Source organism: Dysidea avara, chromosome 2 (assembly GCF_963678975.1).
Source record: "Dysidea avara chromosome 2, odDysAvar1.4, whole genome shotgun sequence".
Classification (NCBI taxonomy): domain Eukaryota; kingdom Metazoa; phylum Porifera; class Demospongiae; order Dictyoceratida; family Dysideidae; genus Dysidea; species Dysidea avara.
In genome coordinates, this window is record NC_089273.1 from 3,137,335 (window position 1) to 3,164,879 (window position 27,545).

At 34.9% G+C, this 27,545-nt stretch overlaps 1 protein-coding gene across 1 annotated transcript; it reads left to right on the forward strand.

Annotated features, from left to right (window-relative positions):
• The first annotated feature begins 234 nt into the window (after positions 1-234).
• On the forward strand, positions 235-27,129 carry LOC136246432 (probable serine/threonine-protein kinase DDB_G0271682). Its single transcript, XM_066037870.1, has 4 exons — positions 235-336; positions 23,123-23,245; positions 23,697-23,772; positions 25,705-27,129. The coding sequence occupies exon 4, from the start codon at positions 25,875-25,877 to the stop codon at positions 27,021-27,023; it is 1,149 nt and encodes a 382-aa protein (XP_065893942.1). The 5' UTR covers positions 235-336; positions 23,123-23,245; positions 23,697-23,772; positions 25,705-25,874; the 3' UTR covers positions 27,024-27,129.
• Positions 27,130-27,545: the final 416 nt, after the last annotated feature.

Here is a 27,545-nt window from a genome sequence, read left to right on the forward strand (position 1 = left end):
ACTGATTAAAATGTTCCAATATGATTGTATTAACCTAGGAGCATAATGCAAGCATAATGGGAACACTGAAGAACATAATATAATTATGTAAAAATTTTGGGAAATTCCTGAAAATATTTTGGGCAGCATATTTGACTCTGCCTACAAGTGTTAATAACTACACTATGACTGCTGTGATATAACTGGCTTATATCAAGTAAAAGACTGTCAGTGCTTTGATGTATGTGTATACAGGTACAAAGGTATACTGGACTACACTATTCAGTGCAGCAGAACAAGATAGACTGCGTCAGACTATATTTACAACTAGGAGCTGATATTACTATAAAGGATGCAGTAAGTAATTGTTGTAAATGTTTATGTATACACTAAACTATTACTTAGTCATGAGCCTTATTTGGTATTAGCTAATATAAACTTTACTATAGTGTGTTTTGCTAGTTATAGTAGTAGTAGTAGTAGTCTTTCCTACACACATTAAGTAATTGACTAAAGTATTACAAAGTAAGGAGGTGTTCAGTAAGATAATGTACATATTTGGAATACTCCAAGGCATATTGTTTAAAATTTTTATAAACCAACTGGTACTATGCATTCATCTCCATTGTCTGTTATGTATTTTTAACTCAAAGCATGTTTTAAAGACTGTATCATTTTGTGGTATAGTAAAATTGCACTTGTATATAAGTAGTAGAGAACTACTGACCTTGGTAATCATATTAAATATTCAATTTATGTACAAGTAATAAATATGTACATTGTAGTACAGCACAGATTTAATGTTTAGGCATGTGGCTACATATTATGCTTTTAAAATTGAGTACTATACATTTGGGAAGTGCTCAAAATGTGCTTTGGAAAAATTAAATTATGCCCATTTTTGGCCTGTTAAATGATGTATATTAGACCATTTACTTTGATTTTCATTCTTAAATATTGCTCTATTCTTATAGCCGGTTAACATATTAGAGAATTTCATTATTCCAAGTGACTACTTTAATAGAGTAGTGAAATTGTGTGACTGCTCTATTGCAATTGTTGACTGTTCTATTATAGTATATCATGTAATTGTACAATTTGCAGATTTTCTCATTGTTAAAGCTTTACAATTGCTTTAAAATGCTGGTATAATGTCTGGTTCCCAAACATACCTATTCCCAAAATTATGCCTACAACCCTTGCAATGTTCCCAGTCACAAGGGTAATAATCTGTCTTCAACTGTGAGTGATTTGTGACGTAAACCCTCGATGCATTAAGACAACAGCTGAATGATTTCCACAGGTAAAGTTTGCCAGAACTGTAGATAAGGAAGCGTAAGGTGAAGCCAAAACTGTAGCACAACATCAACTTGTTTGAATCATGTTTAAGAGTCCAGTACAGCAGGTAGAGGCAGAGAAACACAAGGAGAAATGATTGTGATGGCACCACTGGCAAGATATGCATAAGATAATTATTTTCCCTGCCAGGTGGATAAGTGACTCAGGAAAAGTCTAGCAGTGATGCTATTGTTTGTTTCCTGGTACTGCTAACCAAGCTTTGTAAAAATGCTAAACCAATCTTGCTTCATAGGAGCATAATGAAGTGTGGGTTTCGATAGCATGAAGCACTACAGCCAACAACTCCATACTTTTTTGAGTAGAAAGCTTTAGTATTCTTGGAATGCTACAAAGTTGATAAGGAGAGCTTGGTCTTACCACCTGCACAATAGACTTTCACTTTTTTTTGTTTACCTTTAAAGTAACAGTTCTTGCGATTCTTTGTTTTATGTCACAATGTGACATATGCAACTAAAGATTGTGGCTTAATATATGCATGTCACTATATAACAATGTATTTGATTTATTTAAGGTGTTTTTGAACATTGCATGATGCAAGCCACCTATATATTCAGGCAAGTGAACTTACCAACCTATTATATACTGGTATAATTTGTGCATAATACAGTAGGTGACTGATACATCAGCACTGTAGTATAGTGGACACAATAATTATTCCTTACTTTAAGTTATAGTCCATTGTCAAGAAAATACTTACATGCTGTAATAGAACAGTCAGTAACTACTTTGTAAAGCTGCCAAATGTCAAATTTATATCATGGACAACAATTCTTTTCTTCTAATCATGAGTTAAAGTTAATAATGGCTAAGGCGTATTTACTGTGAACATAAGTAGTTTATACTTTGAACAGCAAATATTTGAAAGCATAATAGGTTGGTACCTAGTTAAACACTGTACATTAATACAGTCACTCTCGCTGTATCCCAGGGGCAGAACCAGCAGCTGGCAAAGGGAGAGACACAAACAGGCTAAGTTGTAAGTGGTTGGGGAGACCAGATTATCTTGTTAGTTGCTGTATTTTTGAATTTTGAAGCAGCAAAAAATCACCTCTTAATAGTATCTCAGTGTTGATTTTGCCATTTTTTCCTTGGCAGATGGTTGTGAAGTCTTAAAAGCTGTTTAAAAGGCTATTAATGTCTTTAAAAGCAGCGAAACACAATAATTATTTTAGAGGTGCTTAGTATGTACGAAGGTGTTGAGTGACAATTTTACGGCTAGTTTGACTGATTTGCTTTGATTACTGGTGAATTTGTAACAATAAATGCTAGTAAAAATGTGCATATTTTCATGCGTTATAAATTGATCTTGGCCTGACATAAAGTTCAGTATTTTAATCAAAAATATAACTAACTATATGGCTACTCCACAAGGTAAGGGGCGAGATTAGGGATGGGGGGAGGCGGGGGGTCATTTGCCCCAAATGTCCTATCGTGGATCTGCCATTGTATCCTGTTTCATACAACTTGGCACATGCATCTCTAGCAACACAAATATACATACGGATAATGCAGTAATGAAAAAATTGAAATATAGGTTCAACATACAGTTATTGCACTACTGAATCTAGCCTGTTGGTGTGGATTTGGTGATGAAGTTACTGTATATACCTGAAGGCTGCTATAGTTTATGCATGTATGAATATTAGTTATAGTAGTCACATTATTTTAATATGTAAGCTATGTAGATGCTGTAGAAGAAAAGCCATTCACAATTCCTAAATAAACAAATACTCAACTACACAAGACTCTTATTGGAGACTCATAGAATATGCCATTATAATTTTGGGTAAAAATAAGTAGTACCGTATTTCTATATTAATAAACCATTAAAAATATTTCGTCGAAGCTAGCATCTGACGAAAATTAATTACGCAAATTTTTTTTTACCAACGTAATATTAGAGAAGTTGAATAAATTCAGTTAACTGCTTTCTGGCAACCTGGATCGAAGCTTGGCCATTGGCGTTTCAAGAGTATGTTTTTGCTGCAGTATTTTAATAAAGCAAGAATGGCCTCCTACAGCCAGGGGTGAGGTGCCGCTGGGTCCTCGCCTGGAGATTTCGCTGCCAGCGATAGCTTTGGCAATGATGCCATGCCATATGATAGACAGCTACTACAGGACCCATTAAATGAAGTATATATATATACGAATATATAAGTTGCATGGAATGAACTTCTAGCTACAGCAATTCCACTCCAGTCCACTCGGCTTGAGTTTGTGACCGGCGGACAACTCTCAGCCTCGCTCTCAGCTGAGGCCGGGTGCAGCCTCCATGGAATGGAGATGCCACACTTAAGTTTCACTGCTTGTTATTCTGCTTCTCCTACATTCAAAAAGGACAGTATAATTTTAACGAATTAATAAAGCTACATAATTCATTGTTAAAAAATTTTCGTCGCTTGAGGACACTGGTGAAAAAATTTAAACACGAAAATTTCACTCGTGAAAATTTCTCACAGCTTAAATACGGTAATACGCCTCTGTCATTTGCCAGGATAATTAAGAGCATAATAGGGTAATATTCCAGCATAATTCTAGCATATTATGTGGATACTTCAAATTCTTGAGGTTAACTTCTGGAAATGGATTGATACTATGTAATAGAGCAGTCAGTGAAATTGCAATAGAGCACTTAAATGCATGATACATAGCTCTTTAGATAGATAATCTCTAATAGAACAGTCACTTTGTAATACTGTAGAATACTCTAATGGAGCATTTACTGATTATAATATTCCAAGATGGTTGTAAGCAATGTTTTTGACCCACAGTAGAAGTATAATGCAAGTATAATGGAAGCTTGAAGAACATAATTAAGGCCTGAGTCAAATATACATTTACCTAAACTGCTTTCTGAATTTTCCAAAATTTTCACCTATTACAGGATGCTCCCTAAAGAGTGGTAGAGTAGTGCTGCACCACTATACCTTGTAAAATACCTTTGATGTGGTTAAAAGAATGTATATAATAAACAAAATCTAATGGCTTTGATGTTGTTAGCAAATTTACACTTTCTGGGGAAGGCTCTGTAGGTAGTATGGGAGAGTGGCTAAGCAAAACAAGTTGGTGCTGTGCTGCTTCTAAAAATCAGGTGCCATGCATCTAGTTAACTCATCTGGAAATAACCAACTATGTATTACTGATTTATTACTTTAAGGTTAAACATACTGCTAGTTTGCCTTCTTATCTAGGTCCTGGTGGAGCCATTTCTAAGAAATAATATTTCTAGTGCTTGTGACATGACTTTAAAATGGACCACAGTGTCTTGTTTAAAACCACTTCATTGCCATATTTCAGCAACTACACACATTATTCTTCTTGTCAGTCCCTCACAAGTGATGTTCTTCAAACCTTAGAATCATCATGGTTCTTCATTGGTCTGATTTTTGGTTCATAGTTTTAACTATTTGGCATGGGGATAACTCATACTTCTATGACAACATTTGAATTCCATGTCAATTAATGAGAAGTTAAGAATGCATAAATATTTAGTAACATTGGATTAAGAACAAGTTGATGTAATGCTACTTCTAAAAACCAGGTGCTCATGCAGTTAATACTATCCCATTCTAACCATATAGTAATCAACCATGTATATATTTGTACTATATATTCATGCTATTGTTATTATTAATTCAGCTAGACAATTAGATTTGTAATTACTGTCATAGTAATTTAGCATATTTCATAATTCATGAATTATTTTGTAATGCGGTAATTATGTTGCTCTACACTGCTAAGGAAGTTTAACTATAACAAACCACTTTAAACAGCAAATTACGTACAAAAGTATCTTCCCAACTGTTTTATAGTATGTCTATCATGTTTTCTCACACAAATTGTTTAGAGAAAGCCTCGAGGATTCCTATCATTTTTGTTCTAATAAGTATGGGTGACGGCTCCATTTCTACCCAAAGGATACACTATCTCTGGTATCCTAAGAGGCCTTTGATGTTGTTTTAAAGATGTTAAACGTCTATAACACTGAAAGGGAAGACCGTTCACCAAGTATATGAATAGTAGCCATACTTGTTTTTCAGACCACCAAGAAGAAACCAACTCAGAGCAAAGTTTACCTGTGCGGAAGTTTAAACAGATTTCATTTCGCCTTTACTTCTTATGTGCAAGCTGCTATTACCATTTATGATTTTGCTCACGTTGGTGCATACAGACAAACATAGGTAGATAGGTACACACACACACACACACACACACACACACACACACACACTAGGCACCAGCCTATTATGCCGGTATAATTTTGAGCATAATAGGTGCCTGAAAGCATCAAGCATAATGCTAGCATAATAGGCAGAATAACTGTCATATTGTAAGCAAAAATGCATGCCACAGAATAAGGTTGACTTACAATAATAAAACAGTCGATTCCACTTACATGGCATTAAGTAATTATCTGACACGACTGTTATTATAGTTTACAATGCAGCCAAATTCTTAATGCACAACAAGCACTTTTTACATTTAACCAGTTGCTCATAAGCCAAAGTTTATTACTATCCATAGAAAGTAACAAAACATTGGAACTGTGGCAAAAAATTTGAGCATAATTATGAGCATAATAGGTAAATATTTTGAGCATTGCAGCATAGCATAATAGGCAAAATTAAAAGCATAATAGGCTGGTGCCTAACACACACACACACACACACACACACACACACACATAAACACACAGCACACACACACAAACACACAGCACACACACACACTTTTCTGAAAACAATTTCAGTAAACCAGGCGTGCGCCCAACCTGGTTTAAAAAATCAAAACCCCAAATCATGAAAAACTGATATATAGTGTACACATGGGTTTACGGTATCCTGTGAACTTAAACAATAGGTTTTTGGTTGTGCAATAATACATAATTAATTTATTGCAATTCTTGGATTTAGTAATTCATGAAATTCTCATAATTTTTTGATTGTGCCTTGTTATAAACAAGCCACTCATTATGCATACAAGTATCTTTTATAGTTTAACTATGTCGTTTTTTCTCACAAATTCTCTAGACAAAGCCCCAAAGCTGCTCTTAATTTTTTTTCGTGTACATAGGGGATATGCCCCCTTTTAGCCACTGTAAGGGATAGGGTAGTTTACAACCTACACCATTGTTTTCAGTTGATAAATGCCTGTAAAACCTGAAGGGAAAGTAATTCACAAAGTCTGAGGAGAGTCACCACGCCTGTATTTCAGACTGCCAAAAAAGTCACCTCAGAGCAAAGTTTATCGGTGTGGAAGTTTAATACAGACTTCATTATGCTTTTACTTCTTTTGTAAAATCTATTTTTATCATTTAATGATTTTGCTCACACTGGTGCATACATACAAACATCTGTAGATAGATACATAGATAGATAGGTACACATGCACACTTTTTAGAAAACAATTTTACTAAACCAGGCATGCACCCACAGCCAGCAGAATCAGCATTCTGCTGGCTGTGGATGTGTTCCTGGCTTAATAAATTATTAACTTTGATAAAAGCACCAAATATGGTACTGTAACAGTATTTGTGATTCATACCAACAGTTAAAATTACCATATCACACACAAACAACTCAACAGATAAAACCAATAGAGAATATGGAAGACATAAAGTGCTCAAATGTGCACATATAAAATATTACATCTTTATTGCCAAGCAACAGATGGGTCGTGTCCATCCATGCAGGTCAGTAGGTCGTATTCTTATGAGGCACTTTTGTAAAGCCATGGTTATGCAGCATGCTATGGATTGTGTTTGTACTTTTATAATGAAATATTGGCACCTACAGAAAAGCAACTAAAACAGTTTGTGTTATCATAATTCAGTTGCAGGTCTAGGATTTTTAAAAGGGAGTTTCTGAAAGTTAGTATAGCTGAATAAGGCATTTGATGACATTTCTCTAGAAAATGTTGCAATTTAGAAGCTCTAAGATCAGATTTTAGACTACTTTTAGTTAGCAATTACAATAAATCCAATGCTTTAAACTGTAAGTACTATAGCTAACTATAGGCAATTGGTGACTATAAGCTGTAGCTTTGATTACTCTATTAGAGTAGTTACTTGACTGCTCCATTAGAGTACCTCGGTCTTTTTTAATGCAGAGGGAAATGAAAAGTGAAATGTTGCTAAGGATTTAATAGCTATAAATGGTTTCAGTTAAGTGCAGCTGCATGCATGCTACTGAAATGCAGTGGTATATAGCTGTTTGATATGACAAATTGTCAGTACAGCAATGTGTATGTATTTAGACTGCCACCGAGCTAAATTTAAAAGGGGATTTCTGTTGAAACCCCAGAAACCCATCTAGATCCACCACTGTAATTTGAAAGATATTCTGACTGCACCTGTAATATTGGAATAAATTCATGTTATGTAAGACCAAAAGACCAAGTTTGTAATTATTACCCATCCAAAAACAGCTTATAGCTGTAAAAAAGTGTGCATCCAAGTAAAGCAGAGTTAACTGCGACAAAAAGTAATGATATCATAATGCGGCCATGTGCGAGGTGTGCAAGTTGTAAAATTAATATTAGCTAATCAGATAATACAATGTTATTGTTAAAGTGTTAATGAGAACTATGTGATGCTGCTAGTTTTTAAGTGTGTGAGCATCTTCATAAATGCCACATAAATTTAATTCTCAATAAAGCAATGTGTATAGATTCTCTGATAGTAATAAATAGTTTGAGTTTGGCCACCTTTCCTTTGTTCATAGCATTGCTGTATACAGGAAAGGCGGCCAAACTCAAACTATTTATTACTATCAGAGAATCTATACACATTGCTTTATTGAGAATTAAATTTATGTGGCATTTATGAAGATGCTCACACACTTAAAAACTAGCAGCATCACATAGTTCTCATTAACGCTTTAACAATAACATTGTATTATCTGATTAGCTAATATTAATTTTACAACTTGCACACCTCGCACATGGCCGCATTATGATATCATTACTTTTTGTCGCAGTTAACTCTGCTTTACTTGGACGCGCACTTTTTTTACAGCTATAAGCTGTTTTTGGATGGGATTTCAATACTTTTTGTTAGAATAAGCAATGCACTGTTGATAACAGTAGGTGAGTTTCCATGGTTTTGACAGAAATCCCAGATTACAGTGACAGAATATTAAAATATAACTGTAATTTTAGTGGCCAGGGCCGCCCACATTGGGGGTAACTGGAGTATTTTTCCCCCTACCACAGCCCAAAAGGGGCCACTTGAATACCTGTATAAAGAAAGATCGATATACTCTAATAGAGCAGTCAGGATCTAGACCCTTCCTTGCCCCTGGGCCCCTCTTTAACTCTTTTCCCTGGGCCCTCCAATTTCTCTGGACGGCCCTGTTAGTGGCATGCAACTGCAGTCAACTAACACCCATTTTAACTAGTAAACCCTTAACAACACTTTGCCTTTCATCTTGTACTGCATTGAAACGATCAAGATACTCTATTAGAGCAGTCACAAAACAGCTGTAACACAGCAATCAATATTTAGCATAGTTACAACTTCTGCTTAGCATCGGATTGTATAGTTTAAATTACTAGCTACTTACAGACTTTACAATATAAAAATATGGCACTTGTAGAAATGTGACTGTTCTATTAGAGTATCTCGATCTACTTCAAGCATTGACTAATTCAAGTGAAGAAGCTACGCCCCTGCCAAGAGATCTTGTGAAATGAAATGAGAATAGTAAAGAAAAGGAAAGTATGTACAGAGACAATAGAGGGGCGCGTAATTATGTCCTGTTGTAAATAAACGTCTTTAAAATTTATATTACTACTAAATAAACGTACCAGAATAGGCTTGTGTGGCTGTTGTCTCCAAGGTTGTCTCATTACTTGTCTTTTCGTGTTGAAGGGATTTAGTCGCAATTGGTGAGTTTAACTATACATGTATTTGTGTTGTAAAACTTAATTGTAAAAAGGCGATTAGCACATATCATGATAAACATGTATTTGTCACAGTAGAGTCTCTCACGAAGTCACGATTATTACGAGACATTGGACCAGGGTAAAAAATTTACTGCTATATTTAGAGGTTGTAGCGTTTGTATATCTTAGTATCTTAATAAATAATCCCCCATGATCACTAATCACTAATAGTACAGTGAAAACTGGTCATTATTCAGGCCGTATGGACAAAATTTTCTAACCTTGCCTTTTAAAGAGGTGGCTGCATTGTGCGGCCTTAAAAAAAGGTAAGAAGCATGCTGTTCTAACTGGCTATAGAGATGGATTTAGTGTATGACAGTGTATGAGACAGTGAGTGCTGGCAGCAAGGGGGCAGCCAATCTGTTAGAGCACCTAAAGCACTGCTTCAGACATAGGCAGTTGACTGTCAGCCCCAAGTGTAAAAAGTTTCACTATTGGTCCTTATAAGCTCCTGATGAAGAAAGTGATGAAGTCATTATCCATAGGATATATTTTTCAGGGTATCCATTTCAGTTCTACAATATAGTAGCCAAGCATAAGATGAACATAACACAGCATTCCAGTAGTTTAGTGGTGACCACAACACTGCCTGAGTTAAACTGTGGTGAGATTTGAGACTACCAGAAGCCCTGGAATGTCTTCAACACATGAAATACCAAATATCTAATGCCTGGCTTTCATCCACAGTGGACCTGTCTTGGTGGCCACTTGTACAGAAGGGAAACAGCTGCCACACAGTTTTGCGAGCGAAACAGCTAGTTGCCACACCCCTTAATTATCAATTTGTAAAATCTTTAGCAAAATTGTGTGTGTGAGCAAGTGCGATGTGGCAGTGCCGTGTATATGGTTGCTGCCTAGCAGTGACACATCACGAGTATTGAAGTCACTATGCGTTACTGTATCATCCATCTAAATACAATCTCTGAATGTGTCATTTTGTGTAGAGAGCAATCTTCCACAAGAAGTGACCTGCAAGTTTCAGTGTATATTGTTAACCATTAATATTGTTCACAATATTGTGAACTATATGTACAGTGAAACCTCACTTAGTGGCCACCTCTTTAATAAGACCACCTCATTATATTGGCCACCTCTAGTAGGTCCCAAATATAGCTAAGCATTACTTATGACCTCATTAATAAGGCCACCTTGTTATTCAGGCCAAATTTTTTGGTCCCACAGCCTGCCATATTAATGAGGTTTCATTGTACTTATGTGAATTTTTATTTTTCGTAACTTTTCTTCAGGTTTACTGATGGGCACTATGAAGCATTGTTGACTGGTACGTGTATAATGTGGTGACTTGAAATGCTAAAACAGTATGTAGCATGTCTTGTATGTACATGTAATGTGTTGTAATGTGTCCACACATCCACACATCTTAGAAATAAATATAATTGTATTCTCTATAAATAGTCAGTTCCATTGTGCCACTGGGTCATAAGTTGGTTGAGTATGGCTCATCCAGGGAACTTGAGTCACATTTTGTCCTGGCTAAGTGGATCTCATCCACTGACAGAATATACAAGATCAGATCACGTGTATAAATTACGGTGGAACTTGTTTATTGCCACCTTCACTCATTCAGCAGGTAACAGTGTATAAATTCTCAATTGGAATTGGCTTTTCAAGAGTGGTTGTCTTTCTATACTAGTGGCCATTAAGATAGGTTGTACTGATAGAGTGTACATACTAGAGATGCAACAATATCCTCCACTTAGTGTCGTTTGATAGTGATGCAATGGAGACTATGTATTATTGCATTTAAATACTATACTATTATATTGCAACTCTAGCACGTATTTATAACAGGAATGTTTGTTAACTGTTCAGACATACTGGAGCCACACCCACTCATCTGGATTCTACAAATGGAGTCATACCAACTTGTTGTCATCATACTTACTCGTTACTCCCATTGTGTTTGGATGAATATACATGCCGTCATGTGAGACTTGCTACCATGGCGGGCCACTGGAAAACATTTGCATAGCAGTTATATTACAGTCATTACTGTACAATTCTTACATTGTTGTTGTGAAAAGTGTTTGGTATTCATGTGTCTCCTCTGTATGTTGTAATTACAAGTGTAATTTTGTGTGGGGGTGCTATAAAATGCAATAATGCATGGTGACAATTGTATTAGGCGATTTTGCACACTTCCTTTTAAGCTAGCTACATGTGCTAATTACTCACAGCTTGTGTCAACAACTGGTAACCGCAGTTGTACTCTTGTGTCATTCTTTAAGTCGCGCCCTTAGAGGACAAATTATGTGGGGCGACTAATTTCAAAACGAAGGATGGTATGCAGCACCATAGATTATATCTATGGCAGCACACTTCTTGGTGGCTATATGTACTGATTAACTACATAGAGCGCTAGTTCATCAATACCCAGTGACCGCAGTTGTGCTCTGCATCATTCTTTAAATTCCGAGTAAAATTCTTAGAGAGCAAATGACGTGGGGGCGACTAAATTCAAATTTCAAACTAGCCATTCTCGATAACAAATGTTTCAATCTGAACGAAACTTTCAGAACAGTTTAAAGACACATTGTCCTACATGCCAAGCGAGTATTGCGGAAAACAACAATCTGGGATTTGTATTTGGCCTCTAGGTCGACTGAGGACAACTGAAACTTCGTTTGGTGCTGAAATCACGACTGTAGGGTGATCATGTATGGTGAAATCGATGATGTGAATCTTGAGGTGATTGAGACTGAAGCGATAACAGGGCGATCAATGTCCGGAATGCACAAAGGAACGCAAGGCATACACCTGCGGTTGCGTCTAACCGCATGCGATAAAAAAAAATAATAATAATAATAAAAATGATACTTCCCCTTTGATGTCGGCAACCTCGATCACGAAACAATTGGCATGGATTTGCTTTACTGCTTGTGTGGTAGTTACTAGTGACACGATGAGTTCAACTCCAGAGTTTCAGAGGGATAGCGTAAGTGACGGGTGGATTACAGGAAGGCCGAATTTGACAACGTTCGTTCTTGTAAAATCCTCAAGTAGTGGTCGCGTCATTTATTGTCTGCGGCGCGCGTTTCTGCTTTACTAGCCGCGCGACTCACTACCGTGAGTCTTGATCATAGCTTCTAGATCAACTAGAAATGGTTTAATAGTTTTAAAAGATTTGAAATATTACTTTCCTTTATAGTTAAAATAGGCTGTTTTCGCTTTAAATTTTTCTCAATCATTATTGGTTCATGGTGTGTGTATTTGCTATGGTTTGGCTGCAAGACCACAAAATTAATGGTTCTAGAAAAAAATCAAGAAGTTATGATAGGCAGTGGAATTTTGTGGTCTGTTGCTGTCGTATGTGGTATGAACCTCCAATACTCACTCTTGACCAGCCCATGCAAAGGATTGTACAATAATAAAGTATCCTAGTACAATACAATGTAACCATCTGTACAAAATTACTGCAGTTACTGTTTTTTGGACTCATGGATAATGATCCATTAACTCAATAGGTGGCATGGCTACTATACAAAGTACAGTAGGGCATTGATGGGGCAAATACTTGCTACTATTCGTTTACACCATCCATGTTACATGTAATGTGCATAACAATGGCCAACAGTACACTGCATTTCTACCCCAGTCAACCCTCCAGTCTGCCAGTTTATACCATTAGTTTTTTAGAAAAGGTGCTTTTAAGTGTCTTGTAAGTGAAATGGAGATCTGCGGAGTTAGCTAGTATGCAAAGAATGTACCGTATATGCACGTACAAATTTTTTAATGTTTACCCATCCATATACATGCCTGATAACCAGAATAAAAAAAGCCAAGTGGGTATGATTTACAATCTCAAGATCTATACACAGTAAGTAGATTTGTACCTGTTGTGCCAGCTTAACTAATTTAAAATAATCAGTTTTTTGTGAGTATACTGCAATAAGCCATTTACAGACATAGTTTTGGAATTATTGGGCATCCAAGGGAATAATCAGTGGACTCTGATGGCTATCTCTTCTTAATATGATTAAACTGAAAGTTGAACCAGAATTATTAACTATGAATATAGACAGAAAAGTTTCTAAAAGATCAACATACACTAAGAGAACATTCAAATACTATAATGGAGCAAGTCATGCCATCTCATGTTAAAATCTGCTACCATTAATTGGAACCGAACACATGATTACCTCTCATTCTGAGCCTTGTATATCTTATACCACTGCAAGTCACTGAGCACATTATTGTCTAAGTCTCTATTATGTACATAGATGCTATAGTCTGCTGTAATATATAGGAACTTACCTAAATGCTAAATATTTGACCTCTGGTTTTTTGACTTCTTTGGTTTTCCATCAGAAACTTGCAAATGTGCAGTGAGAGCAGGAAGGTCATTACCATTATCTGTAATCTCCAGTACTCTCAACAGTGTGGCCAGCTATAATAGTCCAGATTAATGTAGCTACGAATAGTCACACTTTAGTTCAACTTCTTTAATATCTTGTGAAGACCAATATCAAAGAGTCCACTACACATTTCTTCCAATTCAATGAGAATATTTTGGTTACAATACACAAGGTGGCTACTTTATGTATGCAGCAATCTTGAAAACTGAAATACACATGCTCAAGATTTTATTGTTTAGACAAGTAGTAGAACAGCATAGTGTGATAGTTGTGCACTTTTTGATACAATTATGAAACTTTCCATATAAGTTGTACTCCTTGTGACATATTTTTTTGATATAGTACCATTGCATATTTGACCTTTGGTGACATTCACAGCCATTTTTGTATTGAAAATTCACCGTTTTGGCTTTATCTCCCTGAGGCATCATTTTGCACAGTTTCAAATTAAAGGTGTTGCTATAATGGACTGCTCGGCTTTTATTTGAAGTCAATAGGTGATTGCATTCCAAAGTTATGATCATTAATATTAGCAATGAAATTCTATGAATTACTTATTCATTAGTAATTTACACCCCAAGGACAAAGAATTTTTAAAAAATGATCATAATTTGTAGTGGAATGAGATATTAACTTCAAACCAAAGTCAAAAACAGTTATTAGATTAACACCTTTAATTTAATACCATGTATTAACAGTGTAAAATAATGCCTCAGGGAGATAACGACAAAATCATAATATTATTAATTTTCAATGAAAAATGGCTATAAAGGTAACCAAAAGTCAAATCCATGATGGCTCTATATTAAAATAAAATGTCACGAGGAGTACAATTTGTGTGGAAATTTTCACAATATTATTGTATCACAAAGTGCACAAAATGCTTATTTTTTGGTGCTGTACACTCTACTAATTTTAATGGTTCAATCTTAAATAATGGCAAAATACAAGCAACAGTGACATGTAGGCTATGATGAAATAACAGAAAATCATTGAAATAATGTGACCAGGCCTGTGAAAATAGGGAATGTGAACACGTACAGGTAGGCCTGCATCAAATATGTCAGCATAATAAAAAGCATAATATTATACCAGCATAATGCTGGAATATTAGTTTGATATTTCAAACTATGGAGTTTAATTCCATGAAAATAATTATATCGATACTCCCTAATGGAGTAGTCAGTGAAAACTGCAAACTGAAATAGAGCACTCAAATGCATTGTACATAACACCTTAGATTGATACTCTCTAATAGAACAGCCACTTCATAGTAACATACTCTAATAGAGCATTCACTGATTAAAATGTTTATGACTGATGTTGCTAACCTAGGGGCATAATGAAAGCATAATGGGAATGCCTGAAAAGCGTAATAGGTGAAAATTTTGGGAAATTCCTGAAATAATTTGGGCAAACTTTTGAGCATATTATAATCAGGCCTACATTCAGGGTAAATCTCGATGCTAGAACAGATTATCTGTATTATGTAACTTGCAGTATATAGCCAGTTTAATACTGAATTGACATTGAAAATTGTGTGGCTATAGCTTAGTGACATAAAAAGTTAAAACATAGGAATCTTTATGTGTCCACAAGCTGTATTTTCGTAAGACTTATCACAAACAATATTTCGCTTGAGAGTGTTTCACTGCATGAAGATAGTCTAACTAACTTTGTTTCAACTAGTTGTGGCTGGAAAGCTAATTAGCTGATGTTTATGTCGAAATATGCTTCTTATATGCCTATAAATTACTTCTGGAGAAATTTATCAGAAAGGAGTCTTGAGAACTGAAACAACTAGCTCCAGTATTGATGGTTATTAATTAAGCACGTGGAAATAGTACTGTAGGTTAGATACTGTGTGACAATATAAGGGAGACATTTTTCAGGAGTACCGGAAGGAGTTATCATTAGACGTGACCAGATTTGTGACCGAATTTTGGATATCACCCATAGGGGTGCGTGTGACACCTAAAATATTTGTGACTGAATTTTGTAAAAGGAGTCTTAATGTCACATTTTACAAATGGAATATGATTAAAATAAGACATTACTAACATCTACTCAGCTTTACAGTGATTGGATCAGTAGTGAGCATCCTAAATTACACAAAATCCTGTAAAATATTGTACTAGGTGTATAAGTGCTTTAATGGCGACTCATATAAGTGTGGATTTCAAATGTACATTAAGACTGATTTTCCAAATTGGGTCACATTTAATGATCAAATCACAAACTTTATAGTGCAAATCTACTTGTTAATGGTTGTAAGTCATTCTCAATACATTAAATTACAAGCAAATTCTTGAAATTGTTTAAGACTGTTCCCTACTCTTATTAGCAACTCACTAAACATAATTATTTCACGAGTACCCATATTGGTGATTTTCCAAATTCAATCACATTTGTGGCTACACATTTTACTTGTGAGTAAATAAAATGTTGTAACAGTTGTCTCCTTACACTGATTAAGCTGCTGTTTCTGTCAAACTATAGTCGGTTACTGAAGCTACAATCATGGAAAATTTCATATAGTATTGTGCTGTGATATAAAAGTTATGAAGTTTCAAAGTTTAAAGTATGGGTCGAATTTTGTGCATGAAAAGGTACCTTTTGCAAATCCAGTCATAAATTTCAGGCCCAAGCCTATATAACCACAATGATAGAATATACAAATGGATGACATGTTTAGTGCATAGTATGTATTGTGCACCCAGTACCATTGGATTACAATGGCAACAGAGAGATGATGGTATCAAGAATATATGCTTGCCATACCATTACCATGTCTATTGCAAGCACAAAGTTAACAAGGCTTGAGATTTTCACCATAAAAACATTACTTCATCCTGACTCTGACTGATACCTTTTGGCATAAAGCAATATGTATGATGCACCCATCACGGACTTGCCTTTGTCCTCCTTTGTTTTCCATATCTTTTCGCTGATAATGAAAGTAATGGTAGTGCACCAATTGTTTGTGCTCCTATTTCAAAATAATAAAATGAATATTGTTCATGATTTTTGCATCACTCCTCCAGCAGTTGAAGTAAACAGATTGGCTGTAGAGTAGCTTCAGGTATTGTTAAAGTGTAGGTCAGTGCAAAGGGCAGATCATATAGTCAAAGACTATAATATGAAAGGACTGTATTTAGGCTTGAGTTTATTATGCTCCAAAATTTGCCTATTTTGCTTTTTGGCATTTCCCCAATTTTCTTCCTGTTATGCTCATTTATATGTTTTTCAGAATATGCATTATGCTTTTATTTTGTGTTTTTATTCTTTGTGCAGAGAAGTTCTTCATATAATATGTACGGTGTAAATGGAGAATTGTCACTACAACTACAACATACAAATCATATCAATAGCTTGAAATAGGATGTACTCCAGTGTTTATAGGAATATTAGAGCAGGGGGTCTGGGGGGAATATCTATAGTCCATCAGAAGCTATAGACATTTTATTGTCTAATATTTGATTTTTATGTAAATAAAATATTATGCATCATTTCTGATTGATCTTCTGAATTGGTATCCAAAAGACAGCAGCTGCTCAGTGTAGTAATGAACTTGCATTTGCATCATCATGCCAAGAACATATTAGCCTCCTGGGAATGAACACTTGATGGCTCTCATTCTCTGTTGCATGCAAGACTGTTCTATTAGAATGTTTGACTGTTCTATTAGAGAATCTCGATCTTTGTAAAATACTTTCCTGGTTTGATATTAACCTCAGTTTTACCCCATACCTCATGCACTATTTTCAATGTCCAGACATTCACTAGCTATCTGACTCAACACTAACCTTATTATCATCAGAGCTTCTACCGCATTGCTTTCCAATCGAGCTTCCAATAATCATAATCATCATATCAAACAGTTAGACAGTTATTTACTAGATTTAAGATTTATTTTTGTATAAGACATTGCATTAATTGGGTATACAGACTGTACCTTTACCAGTATTTAATCATAAACATATCACATTTTATTCAAAATTAGACGATGAGACGTGTTATATAATACCAAATTCAATGATTGAAGCTCAACTGAAGTGCTTTGCCATGTCTTGGTGCTGGTTGGCACATGACTACACATGTCCTATAAAACTCAAACTCACAATGAAAAATATTCATTTAGTCAAGGAGTGTAAACTTGTATAGTTGCATGTTTTTCTACTCGTTATCAGGAATCATTTCACCAAAACAGGTTAGCCCTTGACTTTGTGACTGTTATCGGAGAAGTTATACTTATTGTGGCAGAAATTTGCCCATTATGCTTAATTATACCAGCATTATGCTTTTCATCCCCTATGATGTCAAAAATTATGCCAGCATAATTGATGCAAGCCTAACTGTATTTCTTATTAATAACTAGTATAGAGGTGTATTTTGTGTTGTACAATTATAGTATCATACATCTGGCACTATTCTATCCTTTTTGATGTAGTGCTATAGTAGTTCACTAATGATGAATAAAGTCTACAAAAAGTATAATAAATACTTTGGAATTTTACAAACTAGAAGGAATCATTACAATAATAAAGTGCTTAGACAAGGGGAATCCATAAATTGAAGTACAAAAAATTAATCCTTACATTAGCCATGCTTATCATGGGCTAATACAGGAATTGTATTTGTACTTCAGCTGATGACTTACCTCAGAGATGGATCCAGGTTTGACAAGAGGGATGTATCATTATCAGGGTAGTAGGTACAGTAGCTTTATAAGCTACCCCTAGAAGAGTTAAGTGTTTTACATATTTCAGGACTGAACTTTTTAATGCAGAGTAGATTTATGTAGCAATATTTAAATCACAGTAATAAATCATACTTTCTAAGTGTTCTATATTGATGAAGAGCTGCATGTAGGGATCAGTATCAGTCACGAGTTTCACTATAGAACCTAGTGTAAATTGTCTTATTACATGCAAAGGACTAAGCTGAAAAAATCCTTGCAGATTACACAACTAAGTGTACCCATCGGTTGGTGTTACAGTGTTCATACTCAGTGGAGGATTCTTAATAGTGTTACACACAGTGAGTCTGACTATTCTATTAGAGTATTTTACTGACTGCTCTATTAGAGTATCTCTATCTTTTGTATAGATCTGTTGACAGAAGGGAACACATGCCTCTTGTGCCTTTCCTCTGGATCTGCCACTGCACTTTGTTTAAGCACTTTACTGTAATAAGCCATTACTAATAAACAGCTGTAAAATTTCTAATGTTTCCTTAACACTGTAATACAGTGCAATAGTACTGGTACATAATTTCAATATATAATTCAAATGTCTCTCATAATTAACACTAAAAGTTTTATTTCTTTAATAAAGACTTGTAGTTGTGTGTATTTGTTGCATACTTGTTGAAATAGTTTTTGTTGCAGGCAATAAACTGAAAGTACATACTGTAAACACCAAGTATTTTCACTGTAGCCGAGACATTCTATGCACCCGGTGCATGTTAAACTGTGTAGAACTTCTGCCTTAACACATACCTAACTGTAGACATCACATTTTCATATAACTAAACCACAATGAAATAAAGGTTTATTGCTATGAACTAGTTACATTTTGTGGTGCTTCCAGCTGGTGTGTGTACTGTGCATCTGATTATGGAAATCATTCTCCCCTACCCCCCACGATTAGAATTATCTTTAATAAGTAGTAGTAGCTACATACTATCACAACTACTCTCAATGATCAATGATAATATAGTTATATTGACCAGTAGTAACTACATACTATCACAACTACTCTCAATGATCAATGATAATATAGTTATATTGACCAGTAGTAGCTACATACTATCACAACTACTCTCAATGATCAATGATAGTAATAGTTATATTGATCAGTAGTAGCTACATACTATCACAACTACTCTCAATGATCAATGATAATATAGTTACATTGACCAGTAGTAGCTACATACTATCACAAGTACTCTCAATGATCAATGATAGTAATAGTTATATTGACCAGTAGTAGCTACATACTATCACAACTACTCTCAATGATTAATGATAATAATAGTTATATTGATCAGTAGTAGCTACGTACTATCACAACTATTCTCATTGATCAATGATGATATAGTTATATTGACCAGTATTAGCTACATACTATCACTACTCTCAATGATCAATGATAATATAGTTATATTGACCAGTAGTAGCTACTATCACAACTACTCTCAATGATCAATGATAATACCAGTAGTAGCTACATACTATCACAACTACTCTCAATGATCAATGATAATATAGTTATATTGACCAGTAGTAGCTACATACTGTCACAACTACTCTCAATGATCAATGATAATATAGTTATATTGACCAAGAGTAGCTACATACTATCACAACTACTCTCAATGATCAATGATAATATAGTTACATTGACCAGTAGTAGCTACATACTATCACAACTACTCTCAATGATCATCAATGATAATATAGTTACATTGACCAGTAGTAGCTACATACTATCACAACTACTCTCAATGATCAATGATAATATAGTTACATTGACCAGTAGTAGCTACATACTATCACAACTACTCTCAATGATCAATGATAATATAGTTACATTGACCAGTAGTAGCTACATACTATCACAACTACTCTCAATGATCAATGATAATATAGTTACATTGACCAGTAGTAGCTACATACTATCACAACTACTCTCAATGATCAATGATAATATAGTTACATTGACCAGTAGTAGCTACATACTATCACAACTACTCTCAATGATCAATGATAATATAGTTACATTGACCAGTAGTAGCTACATACTATCACAACTACTCTCAATGATCAATGATAATATAGTTACATTGACCAGTAGTAGCTACATACTATCACAACTACTCTCAATGATCAATGATAATATAGTTACAGGGGCGGATCTAGGATTTCAGAAGGGGGGCTGCTAACATGGACATTTATATGTGTAGCAAGATAGTTGATACAACTAGTGTGAGAAGCACACTCAACATGCAGAGCATGCTCTATTTAGGGGTCTGGGGGCATGCCCCCACAGGAAAATTTTGCAAATTTGGCCTATTGAGATTGAATTTGGTAGTAATTTTGAGTGAAAAATGATGTCACTTTGTTTATATGATACCGTTATTCCCCTACAGCTTGTCAATATAACTGAAGGGTGCAGCCATGTAGCTAAAATTCAATCTTAGACTAACACCTTAAAGAACTAGTAGTGGAAACATATGGGTATCAGTAGCTGCACAAGATCAAATTTAGTGTTTTGAAGTATAGCATAATTTACAGTCTCATGGCTCAAACTACACTAGTTGTCCAAACAGTAGAGAGGGTAAGTGCGAGTGGAGAGGGCAAGTAGACTGACTCACCAGTGTATGGAGTGCATACATGTGCACTCAGCTGTATTCTCCAGCTAGAGGGGCTCTAGATCTGGTGGCATATCACTGCTTGAAGGTTCTTAGTTTACTAATTTGTTAAGATGCCTTACTGTAGTTATACTGATAGTAAAGTGTCAGTAAACTTAAGTATATGGAACATAATTATTTTACTAAGTTTTAAACTCTCAGTAAAACATCAGTGAATGCGGGTTAACTGAAAAACTACTAAAATAACAAACAATTAACTGTTCCATATACTGGGGATATACCACAGTAGTAAACTAAGATACTTCAAGCAGTGTATATACTCCTAGACCCGTGGAAATTTTTGGAAAATGGCTATCACAAGATTGAATCTAGAAGCTATTTTTAACCAAATGTGGGTACAAGATAAATGAGCTCAGGTGGAAGTAATTTTAATTTGAATGAGTTCAGTTGGAAGTAATTTTAATTTAAAAAACAGAACTATACACTGTTTCTTGTTATTGGATTTTAAGAAAATGTATAATAGTGGATTGTCAAAAAGAATAAAGAGTGTATAGACAGTATAGTTAATTAAGTGTAAGGTCAAGGAGAATATTTAAAACACAGGATCGGATCTACTTCATATGTAGCCACTGTTCTGAAGTGCAGGTTGCTATTTCAATCTAACTTTTAAAATGATGGATCCATCCATCATTATAATTGTTTTTACAACTAGTCTACATACAAATACAACTATAGTTTTGGCCACAACTAACCCCTTTTTAGCACACAATGATCATGACAACATAAAAGCTGCAGTATCATTTAAGCTTAAAGTTGAGCTTCAAGGGATGTGATAGTGCAAACTCCAAAGCTGCTAGATTTATACAAATGTAGCATGGGATTTGATCAAGCAAGGGAAACAAAAATGAACAGTTCTCAGATGTTGCAGCCTTGTGAACTTTATAAAAGCTAAGAAATTCACTATTATATAAGACTACTGTTTTACTTGCAAGAGAAGCATTTCAACACAAGAATCAAGTTTGTAGCAGAGCCTAAAAAACTTAACAGAAAAGGTTATTTTTAGAATAGATTTTCAAGTAATGATGTTTTATACAATTTATGGTACATTAAAGGTATAAATCTTTTACCTGAAGTGATTGGTATATGGCAGGATGTTTGGTACAATGGTGAAGGTAGCAGTGAAAAGGTCTAGAAGAATAGGTTTAATTTCAGCTTACACTCTGGTAACTTCTTGAAAATTAAAGTTTTAATGTTGGATGTCCTATTAGAGTGGTTGACTGTTCTATTAGAGTATTTCGGATTTAGCAACTTCTAAGGTAAGACTTACTCCAAAAGTATAATTTTGAACCCTTTTAGTAACTCTTGGATAAGATTAGTTATTCCCCTTGCTCTTTCCATCTTTTCATTACCCATACATGTGTATAAAATGCAGCTGCACCTGTAGTACAGCTTCTAATAGCTTCCTAGCTTGCTCATTGTAAAATTTTGGAGAGGGGGTGCGTAAGCACCCCAAGCACCCCTCATGAATCCGCCCTTGAGTTATATTGACCAGTAGTAGCTACATACTATCTCAATACTCTCAAAAATCAATTATAATATGATTTTTCCTAATTGCATTTGCTACTGTGATCTTCAATCTCTTTGAGATATATTGGCATGATTAACTGTTGGTTAACTAAATTCTGTATGAAAGTTATGCACCAATACATCAAAACGCTGATTACCTTATCCCATTTTTCAATTAAAAATTATAATTTTGATGATATCACGTGCATCACAACTCAAATTCCTGGAGTACTTTATAGTATTATAATTATATAGAAAACAATATTTGTCCATAGTGTTTTTGCATGTGTGTCATTGTATAGCCTGTATTTGCTGTACAACATGTTTAGTGGATCCTATATAAACAGTAGATCAACAGATGACTTATGAAAAATTCGATACTTATAATTACTGTTGATTGTTTACCACATTAACCATTTGACTACACAACACACTTCTGTGTCTTGATCAGTAGCTGAATTGATATTATCTATTAGCTATGATGTGTTTGGTTTAGTAACAACATTGTCATGTTACTAATGTAGAGGATTAAAGATCGTCAAATAACCAAAAAGACACCACTAGAAAGAGCAGTTGATGACAACAATGTGGACATTGTCTATTGTATTGTCAAAGAATTTAGTAAAGATGTTTCCAGTGTTGATCAGGTATAAACAGTAATAGTCCTTATTGTATCATCCTCTAGCTACATATATACTGATATGTAGTATGTGTGTGGTGTTCCTGTGTGACTAACTGTTGTTCCATCATATGGTTGAACTAACTTGATATCCTATTTCTTACAATTATGTCAGAAGAGATGTCTGATATGTAAAAGCTAATACAGTGTTGTATGTTTTCAAGTCATACAAGGACATATTAGTGTAGACGTCTGTCAACAGCATTGTGTTAGAATTATACTCTCAAAACTGGTAATAAATACAAAGCAACTAGAGGGAATAGTGGATATGTGAATAGTAAAACCAGAGATTACAGTTAGATTTATTGTCACCATCTCTTGACTTCACAAATGCAACTAGCTGTTATCAATGCATTTTAAAGCTGCAATTGTGCTTTAATGTGTGAATAATAACATTGCAAACTTTTGCTGTCATCTAGGGCTACCAATCAAGGATTAACAAGATGATTCAAGATTACAAAAGATCTCATCCAAAATTGATGATGCAAGCACAAGGTACATATTAAGTATCTGACTTCTTTGTATATTATATGCATCAGAAGTCAAATTTGTCAAAATCTTGTTTGCCAGTATATTACACTTCTTAATCTATATAATTTGCAGGCTGAGGTACTTACAGAAATCATGTGATAATAAAATAAAAAGCCACACTGCTACATACAGTAGTAGTAGTATCAACAGAAAATTGGAACAATAAACTACAGGTAGCCACTTGACAGTTATCTTCCAATTTTATTTATATTTAGCTACAGTTAAGTTCTCAAAATATTTATGACCTTCGCAATTTAAATGTTTATGGTTGTTGACTGATTAGCACTGTTTGTATTGATTTGATGATTATTGGTCGATAAATGACAATTTAGAAGTAACAATAATGTTTCCCATTAACTTTGTCCATTGAATAGTTTATTTACTACATATTTAAAAACTTACGTCAACTAGATACCTGACTGCTATAATAAAATATTTTACAATATTCCAATATTTTCTCTAGTGCATTTATGACATGTTATATGTATAGAAAATTATAATTTGCATCAAATTCCTAATACTACAAAATTACAAATCACTTGGTAAGTTTTACCATAGACTTTTTACGAGCTGGGTGGGTTTCCCTTGTCCAGAGCAAAACTGCAAAATAATGCGATTTAAAATAGATTAATTTTAAAAGTGCATGAAAACATAATTCACTTTGATGAGTCCATCATTTTTCCATAAGTGGCTTCCTTATTTGAAATGAAAATTACGCTTAGCGTTATACAAATATTCTACAAAATTTCTCTTTTTCACTTTGACAAACAAGTCAGATTCTAGCAAAGCTGTATTAACACATAATTATGTGTTAACTTGAACATTTCATAATATTATACTATCATCCAATTCATATGGAGTCAAGAAAATAATATTGAATCTGCCAAACGACAATATGACTTACATAGTTAACAAAGTGATCCCTGTGTAAAATTGTCACTGTATAAAAATGGTCATAGAAGTATTTCCACATGTGTTCTTAATGTACAAAGCAATATACTACTTCTAATACATTGGTACCTCTAATCAGAAAACAGCCAACTTGAAAGACAACAACATACACAAGTGTTCTACTATGTAGCTACAAAATTAGAGTAGAAAACTGGATACCAAACAATGAAATACCCCACATTCTCAAACAGTATGTGTTTAATGTTGATAACTATTTAACTTCTTTTATCATCTGAGTCACAAGCTTCTGTACTATATGACTGATCAGTGAGGAACACAATATAGCAACAGACATGGCATTTGATTCTTTCGTAGGAAGTAAACGAGTATACACTATATAGTACAGTGATGTTTAGGCACCAGCCTATTATGCTTTTAATTTTACCTATTATGCTATGCTGCAATGCTCAAAATATTTGCCTATTATGCTCATAATTATGCTCAATTTTTTTGCCACAGTTCCAATGTTTTGTTACTTTCTATGGATAGTAATAAACTTTGGCTTATGAGCAACTGGTTAAATGTAAAAAGTGCTTGTTGTGCATTAAGAATTTGGCTGCATTGTAAACTATAATAACAGTGGTGTCAGATAATTACTTAATGCCATATAAGTGGAATCGACTGTTTTATTATTGTAAGTCAACCTTATTCTGTGGCATGCATTTTTGCTTACAATATGACAGTTATTCTGCCTATTATGCTAGCATTATGCTTGATGCTTTCAGGCACCTATTATGTTCAAAATTATGCCGGCATAATAGGCTGGTGCCTAGCACTGATGTTTATCAGTCTACAAGAATCATAATTTCTGTGTTGTCTATTGACAAATTTACTGCACCATAATATTATTAGTGACATGATTATGTTCAATAGTTGCATGAAAAATATTCCCAGCCTAGTTATTCATAAAAAAAATTATTTTAGTCTATTCTTAATTTTATTTAGCCACACCACAAAATATGACAGCTGGTGTGCAACAGCTTAAAGTGGTGGATAACTATCAACAGAGAATGAGCCAGCCACGTCATCAACCACAAGATCAGCAGCAAGTACAGTAGCGAAGGAGTCAACATCCACAACGTCAATCACAAATCTGGTACCAAGAACAACAGCAAATGAGCCAGTATCAACAGGATCAACCACAAGACCAGCATCAAGTGCTGCAACAGCAACAAGAACAAACCCAGCCACTACAACTGCAGATAAACAATTTGGTGATACAATTCCAACAACTACAAACAACTGTTACAACAGAGCAACAGAAGTCACAATCATTAGAGAGAAGATGTCAATCACTGGAAACAACTCTAGCTTCGGAACAGGAGAAGTCTCGGTCACTAGAATCGGCTCTAGCTTCTGAACAGGAGAAGTCTAGGTCACTAGAAGCAAGATGTCAAACTTTGGAATCTAGTTTGGCAGCTGAACAGCAGAGGTCCCAGGCAAGATATCAGAATCATGAGGAGAGGCTGAAAGAAGTTGAGGACACAGTTGAACAATTGTGGTCAATTTCAAGGGATGAGATCAACCTTACTAATAAGATCATAGGTACAGGAGGATGGGGATATGTCACTGAAGCTAATTTCAGAGGAAGGAGAGTCGCAGCTAAATGTCTTCATACAGTTATAACATCTCAACACAACCAGCAACTGTTTGCTAAAGAGATGAAAATGTTTGCTCGTTGTAGGCATCGCAATCTGTTAGAGTTTATTGGAGCTGTTCCTGATCATCCAGCTATCATTGTCACAGAGTTGATGGACACCAACCTCAGAGAAGCTTTGAGTGATGGAAGTGCCACTCCAAATCATATCCATCCCATCTGCATGCATGTGGCTCAGGCACTATTTTATTTGCATGGCATCCAGCCTCACCCCTTAATCCATCGTGATGTCAGTGCTCCCAATGTCCTACTGAAGGCTGTTAGTACAGGATGGATAGCCAAGTTGTCTGATCTTGGCTCAGCACAGTTTGCTAATATTGCACAGACCCTTGCTCCTGGATGTGTGGTGTATGCTGCTCCTGAAGTCCGTCAAGAAAGTTCTGCTCATAATCAGACCACTAAGATGGATGTCTACAGTTATGGTGTGCTTCTAATAGAGGTCCTCATCAGACAAATGCCTATTGGTAATGTTGCAGATCTGATCACTACTATACAACCAAAGTGGCTAAGTTATATTCCACTGATCAGACAGTGCACTACCAATGAGCCATCCAGGAGACCAACTATGATCCAGGTGATCACCACACTGAATACCATAACTATCTGAACAGCTTTTAAACTGTATTAGTTTATTTTAGGATTCATAGCATTTTTTGATTTTTTTTGTATTAGGTAGCCTTTTTGAACCTTCATTTTTTGTTAGGAATATTTAATGCTGTGAATAAATTTTAATAAACAGTTGTTTTGATTTGAGATTCATAATACAGTATTAATATTAATTATCACCGTTTGCATGTGAAGAGGTTGTTGTAGTCTAAAATGTAGTGTTCTATTATTTTATGTAATATAAGCTATGTTTACAAGAGGTGAAGTGTAATGTATAGTAGTTCTACTTGACAAGAGAACTCTTGAAACTTCTCTAAACTTTGCACTGTTTAGTGCAAATAATGTATGTAATGGACTGGACAATTGAGCATTTTGTGAAGCAAAATTCTGGTGGAGTGTTTGAATAATATCATGACATATGAGAATGTGCTTAATATAAAACTTTGAAGGGATGTTTTTATAAAACTGTTTCACTGCATGATTATAACTTGCAATGTATTACATTAGCTAGAAATTTTCCTCC